The sequence below is a fragment of the Girardinichthys multiradiatus genome, chromosome 23, assembly GCF_021462225.1.
Source record: "Girardinichthys multiradiatus isolate DD_20200921_A chromosome 23, DD_fGirMul_XY1, whole genome shotgun sequence".
Taxonomy (NCBI): domain Eukaryota; kingdom Metazoa; phylum Chordata; class Actinopteri; order Cyprinodontiformes; family Goodeidae; genus Girardinichthys; species Girardinichthys multiradiatus.
This window is the reverse complement of record NC_061815.1, coordinates 21,568,964-21,583,068: the sequence shown is the minus strand read 5'-3', so window position 1 is coordinate 21,583,068 and position 14,105 is coordinate 21,568,964. Positions and strand designations below refer to the sequence as shown.

Below are 14,105 nucleotides of genomic sequence, written 5' to 3'. Positions count from 1 at the left end.
TAAAAAATGAGGACTGACATGGGCAAAAAGAAATAACCAAAATCAGACAATGAGTAGAGAACAGCTGAGAGGGAGAGACAAATTCAACAAAGCAAAGCACCAGGTGACACTGCTTTGCCTAAAAAATTTAAAACTGAACTTGAATAAATTAAATTTGCTTAATTTAAGCAAATATTTTAACTGAACTCTAAAGCATCCTACATTCATATGAACTCCTTTGAATCACTGAAGCAAATGTATAACTATATTGAAAAGGACTCATTATTGTTAAAGGCTGTACTACTTCTGAATATGCATAATGTTCCAATATACAGTGAAAATACATTTTCTTCTAGAAATACCACAGTGTTAAAGTTTGTCGTTTCTCTAATATTAAAAATAATATTGCTAAAAATGTTTTCTTGCACTGACAAAATTTTGTTGTGATCTGACCCCCTTTACTCAAAGATGTGCTTTCATCTATCAGTAAGAAGCCAAGAAAGAAATTAACTCACAGTTTTACCCAGATTGTAACACATAAAACATGTGTCAAAGCTTTAAGCATTTTGTTGTTTCAAAATTGAACTTCTTGCCCTAAAAACAGGCTATAAACTAATTTTCTTTATTAGTTTATAGCCTCCTTGAACCGCCACCTTAACGTGGTGGAGGGGTTTGAGTGCTCAAATGATCCTAGAGGCTATGTTGTCTGGGGCATAAATGCCCCTGGTAGGGTCTCCCATGGCAAACAGGCTCTAGGTGATGGGTCAGACAAAGAGTGGTTCAAGAATCCCTCATGAGTGCCAAAATATCGAGGCACGTGACGTCGCCCGGTACGGCGGAGCCGGGGTCCCACCATGGAGCCAGGCCTGGGGTTGGGACTCGTCGGAGAGCGCCTGGTGGCTGGGTTGCTCCTCGCGGGACCCGGCCGGGCCAAGCCCGAACGAGAGACGCGAGGCCATCCCCCAGTGGACCCACCACCTGCAGGGGGAACCGTGAGGGACCGGTGCAAAGAGGATTGGGTGGCGGACGAAGGTGTGGAACACTGGACCAGCTCTATACCCTCTACAGGGTGCTCGAGGGTTCATGGGAGTTTGCCCAACCGGTTCACATGTGTTTTGTGGACCTGGAGAAGGCATTCGACTGTGTCCCTCATGATGCCCTGTGGGGGGTGCTCCAAGAATATGGAATTGGGGGCCCTTTATTAGGGGCCATCCGGTCCCTGTACGAGCGGGGCAGGAGTTTGGTCCGCATTGCCGGCACTAAATCGGACCTGTTCCCAGTGCATGTTGGACTCCGGCATGGCTGCCCTTTGTCACCGATCCTGTTCATAACTTTTATGGACAGGATTTCTAGACGCAGCCAAGGGCCGGAGGGGGTCTGGTTTGGGGACCAGTGGATTTCGTCTCTTCTTTTTGCGGATGACGTGGTCCTGCTGGCCCCCTCTAGCCAAGACCTACAGCATGCGCTGTGGCGGTTCGCAGCCGAGTGTGAAGCGGCTGGGATGAGGATCAGCTCCTCCAAGTCTGAGGCCACGGTACTCGACCGGAAAAGGGTGGCTTGTCCTCTTCAGGTTGGAGGGGAGTTCCTGCCTCAAGTGGAGGAGTTTAAGTATCTCGGGGTCTTGTTCACGAGTGAGGGAAGAATGGAGCGGGAGATCGACAGACGGATCGGTGCGGCTGCCGCAGTAATGTGCCGGTCCGTTGTGGTGAAGAGAGAGCTGAGCCGAAAAGCAAAGCTCTCAATTTACCGGTCGGTCTACGTTCCTACCCTCACCTATGGCCATGAACTTTGGGTCATGACCGAAAGAACGAGATCCCGGATACAAGCGGCTGAAATGAGCTTCCTCCGTAGGGTGGCCGGGCACTCCCTTAGAGATAGGGTGAGGAGCTCGGCCATCCGGGAGGGGCTTGGAGTAGAGCCGCTGCTCCTCCACATTGAGAGGAGCCAGTTGAGGTGGCTCGGGCATCCTCCTGGACGCCTTCCTCGGGAGGTGTTCCAGGCACGTCCCACCGGGAGGAGGCACAGGGGACGGCCCAGGACACGCTGGAAGGACTATGTCTCTCGGCTGGCCTGGGAACGCCTTGGGCTCCCCCTGGAGGAGCTGGAGGAGGTGTCTGGAGAGTCTTTATTAAATATGTTTATTTTTATGTTTGTCTGAATTGGTGTTTCCAGGGTCCTAAAAAGGTGTTACTTGCTTGTGAAAGTTTCCTTGTCAAACTGAAAACTTTACATAAAACTAAATGAAAGCAAACCAATTAGTTTCACTGTACAAACAAACGTGTTTGGTTTATAGTGGAATGAAACTCAAATATGGCTTTGTATCTGAAGAGTGGGGCTTGTATTTCTAAAACTATACACAATGTTCACTCTAACAAGCACGTGAAAAGCCACTGAAGCCAAATGGGATTGATTAATCTACTTTTTCTAAACCACCACAAATTTGTGTATTTGATTTTACATTGGACCTGCAAATCCATGCTACTCGGTCAACTTAATGAAGCAGTGCTTGACTATTAGGAAAAAGGTTTTTGAATGTTTCGGAGAGTTCTCATCTTGTTTTTGGTTCCACAATGAACACATCGTGCTTTCCAAAACAAATCATTTAGGGCAGGACTGGAATTGTACTGTATGCTCTTAAGTAGGTTTAACTCTGAACAATGTCCTCAGATGATGCCAAGTATTTTACTCTCTGTGCTTAGAAAAGTGTTATAAAATACTATGATAGAGCATGATCAATGATTTATGTGAGATCACACTTAAATCTAATTAATGAGTCTGATGTGACTCTGCAGTCTTTTTTGCACTCCTCAGCTCCCTGACCCACCCTGGGAAATTCTGACATTCACATAAAAGCAAAGATTTAACAATTATGCAAGAGAATTTAAAAGCTCCTCAAAGCTAAGTTTTACTGTTTCATAGTTTTCAATGTCTTTTTAAAATCGTACGTCAATACCCAAATGAGCATCTTAAAACTTGAATATGAGCTTTTCCTCAATATTTTTACCCAATGTGGTTATTTTGTTTCAAGGTTAAGGCGTGTTTTCTTTTTTATTTATTTAGGATTTCGTAAAGTACCACTGAGTACTAAGTGTCAGACCTTCTGTGCACAGTGGTCAGCAAAGACCTGTTTACAGATTGAGGAATTTGAGGAGGATTTCAAATATGTCAAGAAAACAATTTGCATAAGAAGAACACATCTTGAAAAGTCAATTTAAAGCAGCTGGAATGAATGTAGTATTGTATTTTTTACACCACAACCCATGTGGATGAAGTACGTGTTTAGTTTATCAGTCTCTTTTCTCAACCAGAGATCATTGGTTTTGTAATACAGCATTGCAACACAGATTACATTGTATGGGCCTGGTCAAAGACCTTTATTAAATCACTTTTACGAGACAAAAGCACAAATAAATAAAAAACTATTTTTACCCACTAAGAAACACTGCCCTTTAACAATTGTAAACTGACAGGAGGTGCAGAAGAAGGTTCCAGCAAGCATTTAGCACACAATATCTTTTAAGGGTAAACACGGTTAGAGAAACAAAAAACTAAATCTCAGTTTGCATTGGCAAAAATGTAAACAGGGTAAATCCCAAAAATGTAGAAAACATGGGTTTACATTGCTTAGAGGTGGCTTTAGCTGCTTTTAAGAAGAGCAGTGTGGGTGGATTTTCAGTCAGGATTGTTTGACCTCAACTGACCAATGGTCACTGATGAATGGTAAATAAACAAAACAAGCTGAAAGACCTATGACCCATGACAAATACCGATCATATTTAATCTGCCGAGGTCAGAGCAGATAGCAGGACTGAGGGATCAAGTGCCGAGCCTCCAGCTGAGAAGAAATAAAGGTCAAGGTTATAGGCTTATTCTTTTATTTACCCACTCAGCCCTAAGTCAGGATGCATACCGATAAAAATTTCAACAAATTTGCTTTGACGCTAATCAGACTAAAAAGACATTTGGAACCGATTCACCCCAAATTGGCAAAAAGGTACAATATTTATGTCAAGGGAAGCCACAGAAGATTAAATCATTTGCTGAGTTTCCTCCTAAAAATCTAATATGAAATGCTAACCAAGAGTCATCCTGCAAGAGGAATGCATCTGGATTGTTTAGCTCCAAAACATGACCCAATGTCTGTTGCACCACCTTTTAGCTGCTGTACCATACACAATCATGTAAATGGCATTAAGTGACTTCAGTGAGAGGTTTGCATCAATGCAAAAACATTATGACTGCAGGAAATCTAGGTATTTGCATCTTGATAACCACTGTTATATAAGCATCATACCTATGTGTTATTTTCCCACCTACACGCATAAATATCTTTCAGTTCTTACCCTGGATTTTCATTTTTTTTCTTGTACACAGGTCTTACAGTATCTGAAAAACTTGAAAAAAAAACCATTTATAAACTGGTGACATAACCAAAAAAAAAAAAACTCCTAACAAACGCAGGATAGTAAAGAACTCAAATAATAATTTGAAAAATAACCTGAAGCCATGAAATTCCTCTGGCAATTGTATTAGGTACACTTTGCTATTACAGCCCCACTCTTACCTTCATCTTAATTGTATGTGGCAAAGATTCTCCAGATATTTTAGTTCATATTTTGTAACTACACATCTATGGTGTGACTCTCCTGTTCTACTACATCTATTGGATTGAGATCTGGTGACTCTGGAGGCCATTGAAGTATAGTGTAAGCACTGTCATATTTAAGAAACCAGGTTAAGATTAGGATTTGAGCTCTGGAACATGGTGCATTATCCTGCTGTACGTAACCATCACATTGTGATTGTATCTGACTATACATACTGAATACTGCCTAACATGACTGATTTTTCTCAATTTTGATTTTTCATCGTTTAATTATCAATATAATTATAGCTGTTATCTGTTTGTTTTCTTTGGTCAATTTAATTGTAAAATCCTCTGGTGGTTTTAGGTCCCTCCTACCATTTTTCTCTGTAAAGCACTTGTTACACCTGACTGTATAAAAAATTGCTCTATAAATAAAGTTTGATTTTTAAAGGATGGACATGGTCAGCAATAACTCTCAGCTCGGCTGTGGCATTTAGCTGGTACCAAGAGGCCCAAGGTGTGGAAGGAAATATCCACTATATCATCCAAACCACAAGCCTGAACTGTTTGTAAAAGCAGGAGTGATCCATGCAGTCATGTTGTTTAAGCCAACTTCTTACCTTACCATCTGAATTTTCACAACCCTCAATTGAGGGTAATCTTTCAAATCTTATTTTCCAGTTTTATATGAATTGTAGCCTCAGTTACCTGTTTTCAGGAGACAGGGAACGCTGTGATCTTCAGCTACTGCAGCCCATCTGCAAATAAGGTTTAAATAGTGTGGTATTTCTATACCTTGGTCATATCAAATGTTATATGTTATTTGAGCTGCTGTTGCCTTTCTACTATCTCGAACCATTCTGCCCATTCTCTTTTGTCAATACTCTCACTGGATCCCTGGATATTTTCTGAATTCAATTCTGAACACATTTATGTTAAAATGGAAATATAGGTGTAGCTATTACCAGATCAGTGAGTTAGGTTGCTTGATTAAAATGAAAGAACAAGAATGCCAAAAGCGTTATCAATACCACCTTAGAAAGAAATAAACTGGTACACCTTTTTCAGACTATTGGGATCATGTTATTGAGGTTCATTATATTTTAGCATTAAGGTTTTGTGTCTTCATTGTAATTCTTGTCTTCAGTCAATTTGCCCCTTTGCCAATTTGCACTCTCATTGTATGTCCTTGTGTTGCCATTTGATTCCAACCTTGTTCCATTTTGTAACTATAAACAGCAGCTATGTACTTAGCTATTGCACATCAGTTCAAGTTGCATTGGAAAGTCATCTCACCTCCAGTGTTTATGTGTTTGGGTTCTTTCATTCAGCCAGTCCTAACAGTTGGGAATTTCATGTTTTGTGGCTACATATTGATTGGCCTTTTATAGACTATTACTTCTTTAAAGAAAATAAACTGCTTTAAACTGTCTATTATGTTGTATTATAACAGCAGTGAACCAAGAACAGTTCCTTGTGGTGCTCCATTTCTGGCAGAATTCAAGGCAAATCAAGCAATATATACATTATCAAATCTGATATCCTCCAATTCCGGTCAGACTGTGCAAATTGTAGTCTTGGTTATTATTTTACATTATGCTTGATTTCATATAGTTCAAGTTGTGTCATAAAAGAACAGCTTATTGACCAAGCCTGCGTAACTAGCATGATGTGAGTATATAGAACTGACAGTTTATCACTATTTGTCTCTCCGCAGATCCACACACTGCAACCTCAAGTGTATTCGTGGGTTTCCCGCTGAAGAAAACATCTTGTTTCCAATAGTCAGCACTCAGAGATCGTAAGTAAACTATGTATCTTCTTTCTATGTTGTTTTATCTTTACCAAACCTGTACACTATTGCGAGAATCACTAAATTAATATATTCCAGATGGCCTAATCTAAAGCTAAAAGGGCTATTAGACAGAGCGTGGGCTATACGTGAGGCAGTATCCTATCTCCCTCTGCTTCATTTTGACCTGACAGAAGCATAAAAGCAAATAAAACCTAATTGTACAAGCATGAACTGTCAAATCTGCCATCAATGAGCCACAGGGAAATGCTAAATTTTTCCTCAAATGCATATCCTCTTTCTCAATGACTAATCATACTATAAAAAGCCTTTAAAAATGTACCATGAATAACAGCAATTTACACCCTAACACTCTTAGTCTTGCTGTCTTTCTTTAGACATTATGTTCATCCTGTCAAAAGCTGTGCACTATGTCTGGATGGGAATCCTTTGTTTTTATGACACTGCAGTAAAGGTGTGATTACTTCAACGGCAGTGATGAGTGTGCTTGTTCGCTGCAGATTTTCCCACATCTGCAATTCTGCATTGATTCCATGCCAGAGAGCTGAGCGGTAGGGCCAAATGGGGATCCTCTGTGATGGCCCAGTGTACCTGCCAGTGCCTTAACAGAACAAGGGACTTTATAATAATGCTGCAGGGTAAAAGTCTGCAATCAATACCGCAATCAGGTCTGCAGCATTCATAATCATTTTAGAAGAAATCTACTTTCAATCCATTTCACATTTAAATTAAGATTATAAATGCTTTTTTATTTTTTGGTCTAAAGTAGATCAGTATTAAAGTATGTTTGAGCATCAATTAACCATTGTATTAATCCATCAGTGCAGCCAGCACTGTATTATGCAGAATGAGTAGGATGCTCTCTCTAATTAGCATATTAAATACAATTTCTGCAAACATCAAAAACATTTTGCTCATCCCCACAATGCTTTAACTTGATAAATCACTCCCTGGCCTACTGGTCTCATCAAAGTTGCCACTTAGCCTTGCAATGACCTTTTTCTCAGTTGAATCAATGCCACAAATCTCACCCCACTCTTTAATGTAGATTAGTAGGATGGAAAATGTAAATGTAAAATGTTCCTACGTAAGTCATAAGTCATGTGTCCAAATGTAGCGTTCTCATTGAGAAATTCTAAGGGAGATCTCATAACTGTATATTTACTAAACTGTCAAAAATGAGAAAATTACTGGTTTTATGTCTTCAGCTGGTAATGTAATCCTAATGCACCAAATGGAGTTTTTATGCTGCACTGATAAAGGTTGGCTATATTTATACCAAAAAGGCTTGGTTGAGTAACAGAAATCTAGCATGTTTTTCAGTAGGACATTCTCTTAAATTACCAGGGTACAAAAATTCTCATATATGCAGGTTTTGCCGGTTTATCTTTAGTGGGTGCATTTGGTGGCACTTGTCCACAACCCTATTCAACAAAGCAACATTTTGTCTTGCCATAACGCTAAAATAAATGTGACTGTATTACAAAATGTATGAAGATCATTTAAATGGGAATCCCAAATATCTGTGTATTTCAAAACAATCCTTTAAATTGTTTCAAAGATTCAGTCATTTGTTTTGGAGGAAAATGCACTGATGAAGTTATAACTTTTGTTCTCCACTTTGCAGTAAACATTGCTGTTCCAAAATTAAAATTTATCAAATGTACATATTACATAGATTTTAGGGATAAGAAAATTGTTGTACAAGAGGAATATGACATTAATCTGCAATCAAACAGAAGACCAGAGTTAAAACCCAATTTGACAAATCTACAATAACAAATTTACAAAACCAACAATACAACACAAAACACAGCTCTACTGTGCAAAGTTTCTTTAAAAACACATAGGAATAGTTGTCTAAACAATAAGTAAATGGGGTCAAAAAGTAAAAGGTGCAAAGTTACAAAGTTGTTGAAATGAATTAAAAACGTTATCAGGGCAGCACAGTGGCACAGTTGGTAGCACTGTTGCCTTGCAGCAAGAAGGTTCTGGGTTCAATTCCCAGCGGGGGTCTTTCTGCATTGAGTTTGCATGTTCTCCCTGTGCATGTGTGGGTTCTCACCAGGTACTCTGGCTTCCTCCCACAGTCCAAAGACATGCCTGTTAGGTTAATTGGTCTCTCTAAATTGCCCTTAGGTGTATGAATGAGTGTGTGCTTGGTTGTTTGTGTGTTGCCCTCCGATGGACTGGATATCTGTCCAGGGTGTATCCTGCTTTTTGCCCATAGACTGCTGGAGATAGGCACCAGCTTCCCTGCGACCCACTATGGAAGAAGCGGTAGAAAATGACTGACTGACAAACAGGTCAGCCAACCTGATCATCAACATTTTTGTTTTTGCTGAGTTTGGTCATGACATACGGGCAAAAAAAGAGCAAACCTTTAATGTATTTTGCTGGGATGAATAGGAACAATGAATGGCCAAACTGCAATAGTCATAAAAAAAGTTGTTGGGAGACATCACTTTTTTGGAGCATGGAAAGTGCAAGGCTGCAGCCCACTCCTTGTGTTAGCTGATTGACATAACAACTAAACTCAGCTGAAGCAGCAGAAAATACCACTGTGTTTTTGAAAAAGCAGAGATAATTGCAATTTTGTTTGCTGTACTACTGTTAGGGAGTTGGCAATAAATAAAAATAAAAACAGACTAAATCTCTGCTATTCTTGTTTACATACAAACTACCTGAAGTATTCCAACACAGCTGACTGCTACAGGAAGTTAGAAAAGTAACAATTTAGGAAATTATTGCCATGAGTGTATTTGTAATTGACAGTACTGGTGTTGCTAAGAACATTGCTTAAATGCCGGCATTAATTAACCAAGATAAAAGTCTGCCCTTTTTCCACCGGATATTAAGAAGGGTGTTAATAATTTTCGACATGCAAAAACATCTACATTATAATATATATATATATATATATATATATATATATATATATATATATATATATATATACAGTACAGACCAAAAGTTTGGTCTATATTCATGACTATGAATATTGTAGCTTCACACTGAAGGCATCAAAACTATGAATTAACACATGTGGAATTATATACTGAACAAAAAAGTGTGAAACAACTGAAAATATGTCTTATATTCCAGGTTCTTCAAAGTAGCCACCTTTTGCTTTGATTACAGCTCCACACACTCTTGGCATTCTGTTGATGACCTTCAAGAGGTAGTCACCTGAAATGGTTTTCCAACAGTCTTGAAGGAGTTCCCAGAGATGCTTAGCGCTTGTTGGCCCTTTTGCCTTCACTCTGCGGTCCAGCTCACCCCAAACCATCTCAATTGGGTTCAGGTCCGGTGACTGTGGAGGCCAGGTTATCTGGCGCAGCACCCCATCACTCTCCTTCTTGGTCAAATAGCCCTTACACAGCCTGGAGGTGTGTTTGGGGTAATTGTCCTGTTGAAAAATAAATGATGGTCCAATTAAACGCAAACCGGAAGGAATAGCATGCTGCTGCAAGATGCTGTGGTAGCCATGCTGGTTCAGTATGCCTTCAATTTTTAATAAATCCCCAACAGTATCACCAGCAAAGCACCCCCACACCATCACACCTCCTCCTCCATGCTTCATGGTGGGAACCAGGCATGTAGAGTCCATCCGTTCACCTCTTCTGTGCCGCACAAAGACACGGTGGTTGGAACCAAAGATCTCAAACTTGGACTCATCAGACAAAAGCACATATTTCCACTGGTCTAATGTCCATTCCTTGTGTTCTTTAGCCCAAACAAGTCTCTTCTGCTTGTTGCCTGTCCTCAGCAGTGGTTTCCTAGCAGCTATTTTACTATGAAGGCCTGATTCACACAGTCTTCTCTTAACAGTTGTTCCAGAAATATGTCTGCTGCTAGAACTCTGTGTGGCATTGACTTGTTCTCTAATCTGGGCTGCTGTTAACCTGCGATTTCTGAGGCTGGTGACTCGGATTAACTTATCGTCCGCAGCAGAGGTGACTCTTGGTCTTCCTTTCCTGGGGTGGTCCTCATGTGAGCCAGTTTATTTGTAGCGCTTGATGGTTTTTGCGACTGCACTTGGGGACACTTTAAAAGTTTTCCCAATTGTTCGGACAGACTGACCTTCATTTCTTAAAGTAATGATGGCCACTCGTTTTTCTTTACTTAGCTGCTTTTTTCTTGCCATAATACAAATTCTGACAGTCTATTCAGTAGGACTATCAGCTGTGTACTGTATCCACCTCCTGCACAACACAACTGATGGTCCCAACCCATTTATAAGGTTTGAAATCCCACTTATTAAACCTGACAGGGCACACCTGTGAATTATAAACCATTTCAGGTGACTACCTCTTGAAGCTCATCAACAGAATGCCAAGAGTGTGCGGAGCAGTAATCAAAGCAAAAGGTGGCTACTTTGAAGAACCTAGAATATAGGACATATTTTCAGTTGTTTCACACTTTTTTGTTCAGTATATAATTCCACGTGTTAATTCATAGTTATGATGCCTTCAGCGTGAAGCTACAATATCCATGAAAATAAAGAAAACTCTTTCAATGAGAAGGTGTGTCCAAACTTTTGGTCTGTACTGTACATATAATGTTCATTAAACAAGTTCAAAACTGATACTTCTTTATTATCTTTTGATAGATACCTGTCTTTGTCATATCCTGCCATTGTCTGTGCTTTGAGTTTGTGTTTTTGTCTATGTTACCCGGTCTGTTCCTTGTTTCCTTTTGTTTACCGCAGCCTAGCTCGCACCTGTGTCTTGTGGTCTTGATTACCTGGTCCTGTTGTCTCATTGGTTCACCCTGTTTTCCTGCCTATATTTAAGTTCCTCAGTTGTCTTAGTTCCCGCTGGCTGTGTTGTTGTTTATGTTATCCTATATTGCCTTAGTCTTGTCATTCCTGATTCCTGTATCCTGATCTACATCATCATTCCTAAACCTTCTCTGCACTTTGGTCCTACCTCAAACACTCATCCTGACAGTTTTATTTTAAATATTAAGTATTTTAAATCTAAATCTGCCAGGGATATGAAAAGGTTTGGCCTTAACCATATTGTACATGTATTAAATTCTAGGGTTTAGTATGTAAAACATTATCTTTGGATTGAACAAACATTCAAGGCAATTGACAATAGCCACACTTGGAGAACATGCCTTCCTGCATGCCTGGACACAGCAACATATTTTGATCAAACGGAGCTATAAGATCTTCTCTAAAGTGGTGGCCAGCACAGCAGGGAGACTCACCTACTCACAGGCATAAGAAAAAAAAGTATTTCATTTTAGGAGGCAAACATATTTGACATTTTTCTCTAGCTGTGCCCAACAAATAAAGTGCCTCTCTTAAATATGTCATTGTAGAAAGGCTAGTGTCCTTCAACACTTCATGCTGATCTGAGCAAACTGTGGTGAGAAGAGAAAGCCAAATAGCATTTGGCATGCTGATCAAACAACATCAGAAAAGGCAATACATATATAAAAATCTGCTGGAAGGAATATAAGCATATGGAATGTTATTTCTATTATAGGGAGAGAGGAATTTGTTTTTCTGCATCTCTATGTGTGTGGAATTTAAAGTGATGTTCTAGCAAGAAGATTCCTGTGCAATCCATTGCTCTACCTTTGACGATCTCTTGAGTTCCTAGGAAAGCATGCTTATAGAAAGCCACATCTTAGTCTTCAGAGATCCAGCAGTGTGATACATGGGCAACTGTCAAATAATCGGAAATATTTTACCGGCAATTAGTAAAGTATTAGAAATACAGAACTAGATCTTCGACCTTATTCTAGAGAAAACTTAACAAACGTACTTGCTGATGCTAAATGTGCGCAAACCAGAGCTTGTGAGTGCTTCTAATTCTGAAATGAGACACAGAGGCAGATGTGCTCTGAAGGTAGTCTGAATTTTGGCTCATAAGAAGAAAAAGATAAAAAAGCAAAACTCTAAAAGAAAATACTTTAAATTAAGGAAGGATAACTGAAAGGATTTCATTGAGAAAAAATGCTTTTTCTTATTTTCACATTACCATAGGTTAGTGCAGTCTGTTTGCATAGACTAAATGTGCTACAGTTTTAACTTCAACCAGTGCTTTTTATCTCATAATGAATCATGTAAAGGAATGCATCATTCTTTGACAATCTGCAGCATTACTCACTAATTTAGACAAAAATATTCCGACTTGATTCTTCCAGTCAGATGGCTCATCAAGTCAGGACCTAGGTGCCTTGTTTGATTGAAATGATTAAAAAAGGTAAACCACTTTCTCAACCTAGTTAATTACTTCCCTGCACCAACTGTGTTTTTGTCTAAAGAGGTGACCATGAAACTGGGCTTGATATGTGTGTATTTGAAGCAATTCGCTTTGTAAATCCAATGCAGAAGAAAAGCTAATTGTGGGTGCAAAACATTTGAGAAAATTGAGAAGATTGCACTGCATTTATAAGTCTCCCCTTTTTGCCTGAGACATAGAAACATTTAAAAATAGCCAAACACTAAACCTGTCGCCTGCATCAAGTCTGTCCCAAAGAGCGTCCACTAAAAATAAACGCTTTAATACTGGCTCAGACAGAAATCCCATCAGGTTAAGATGTGTCCTTTACTATTTCTTGTATTGCTGATGTGGGAGCTGACCCAGTACAACAGCTGCATCAATAAAATTGATCAATTTGAATTTACACTGTAGAGGTCTCTTGAGTTCTGCAGCAGGATAGTGCTGCCACACTGAATCCACACACCCTGTTCAAAGTCGCAGCAAACAGCACCAGTCAGATGTATCCATCAAAGGCCAGACTAGTTTCTCCTTGTGAGAAGCATTACCAGATCAAAACGAGCAGACAGCTTGTCCGCCTCTTGTAACTTATTCTTATCTTAGCCCTGAAAGATTTGTTTCGCTTTATCCCTGGCCTCTCCAAGCATCTTCAGAGCTTGACTTTGCTACTCACTGTTTCATTCCTCCTCTGCTTTAATGCCACTTCTCCTTCCAGAGCTCTGTTTACACCATGTATGTTTTTTTGTTTCTTCCTTCTCCTTGACAGTTGAATGCTCTGTGATGGTGAACCCCAAGAAACCGTTGAAGGTCCTTATCTCTCTGGCCCCTTGAGCTCAGAGACAGTGAGTTCCCTCGGATTTCTTTTCTCATCTGTTTAAATAGAGGGATACCAGCATCTCTAGAGTCATCACACAGCTGGGCTTGTGCCAACGTGGCACTGGAAGGAGAGGAAAAAATGTGGTGACTTGTGAAGCGAGGATCAGTGTTACTAATCAAAACTGCATACTGCAAGATTGTAATCAGCCAATGAAAAGTAGGGAGTGTTTTTTCTGTGAGGTTGACTGGATAAGGGCCAGATCTTTTGTGCTAGGAGATGACAGAGGGATTTTTGTGCTAATACAAGACCGGACATGTGCGACCATATATGTGTGTGTCTTACAAGTTGTGGGTGTGTTCATCTCCAGACTCATCAGCATGGTCACGCTGGGTGACACAGAAGCTCCAATTAATCAGAGAAAAGGACCACTAATGAAGTCTTTATGTATTCCTAGAGTTTCATCTTGACACCCAATTTCTCTCAGTAAAACAAAACCACACGTAAAAGGCTCAAAGGCATAGTGGTAATGAGTAAGCAATAATGGCATTTGATGAACGAAACCAACTATGAATTTGGCGCTGTCTATTATAATTAGGTCCACTTTCTAATTTTATGCAGCTTTCATGCTTGTCTACCTGATTTTTTTCATCTTTGTTCAAATGTTTCTGT

General features: G+C 39.8%; 1 protein-coding gene across 4 annotated transcripts in view; it reads left to right on the top strand.

The window, feature by feature from the left end:
* Positions 1-14,105, top strand: part of frmpd3 (FERM and PDZ domain containing 3) — a 187,754-nt gene that overhangs the window by 88,323 nt on the left and 85,326 nt on the right. For 3 of the 4 annotated variants that reach the window (XM_047354048.1, XM_047354049.1, XM_047354051.1), the window contains exons 2-3: positions 6,285-6,368; positions 13,386-13,461. In XM_047354048.1, the coding sequence (XP_047210004.1) occupies positions 13,390-13,461 (72 nt within the window). In that variant the 5' untranslated portion in view covers positions 6,285-6,368; positions 13,386-13,389. The remainder of the gene's footprint in view (positions 1-6,284; positions 6,369-13,385; positions 13,462-14,105) is intronic. The other variant, XM_047354050.1, reaches the window with a different exon arrangement.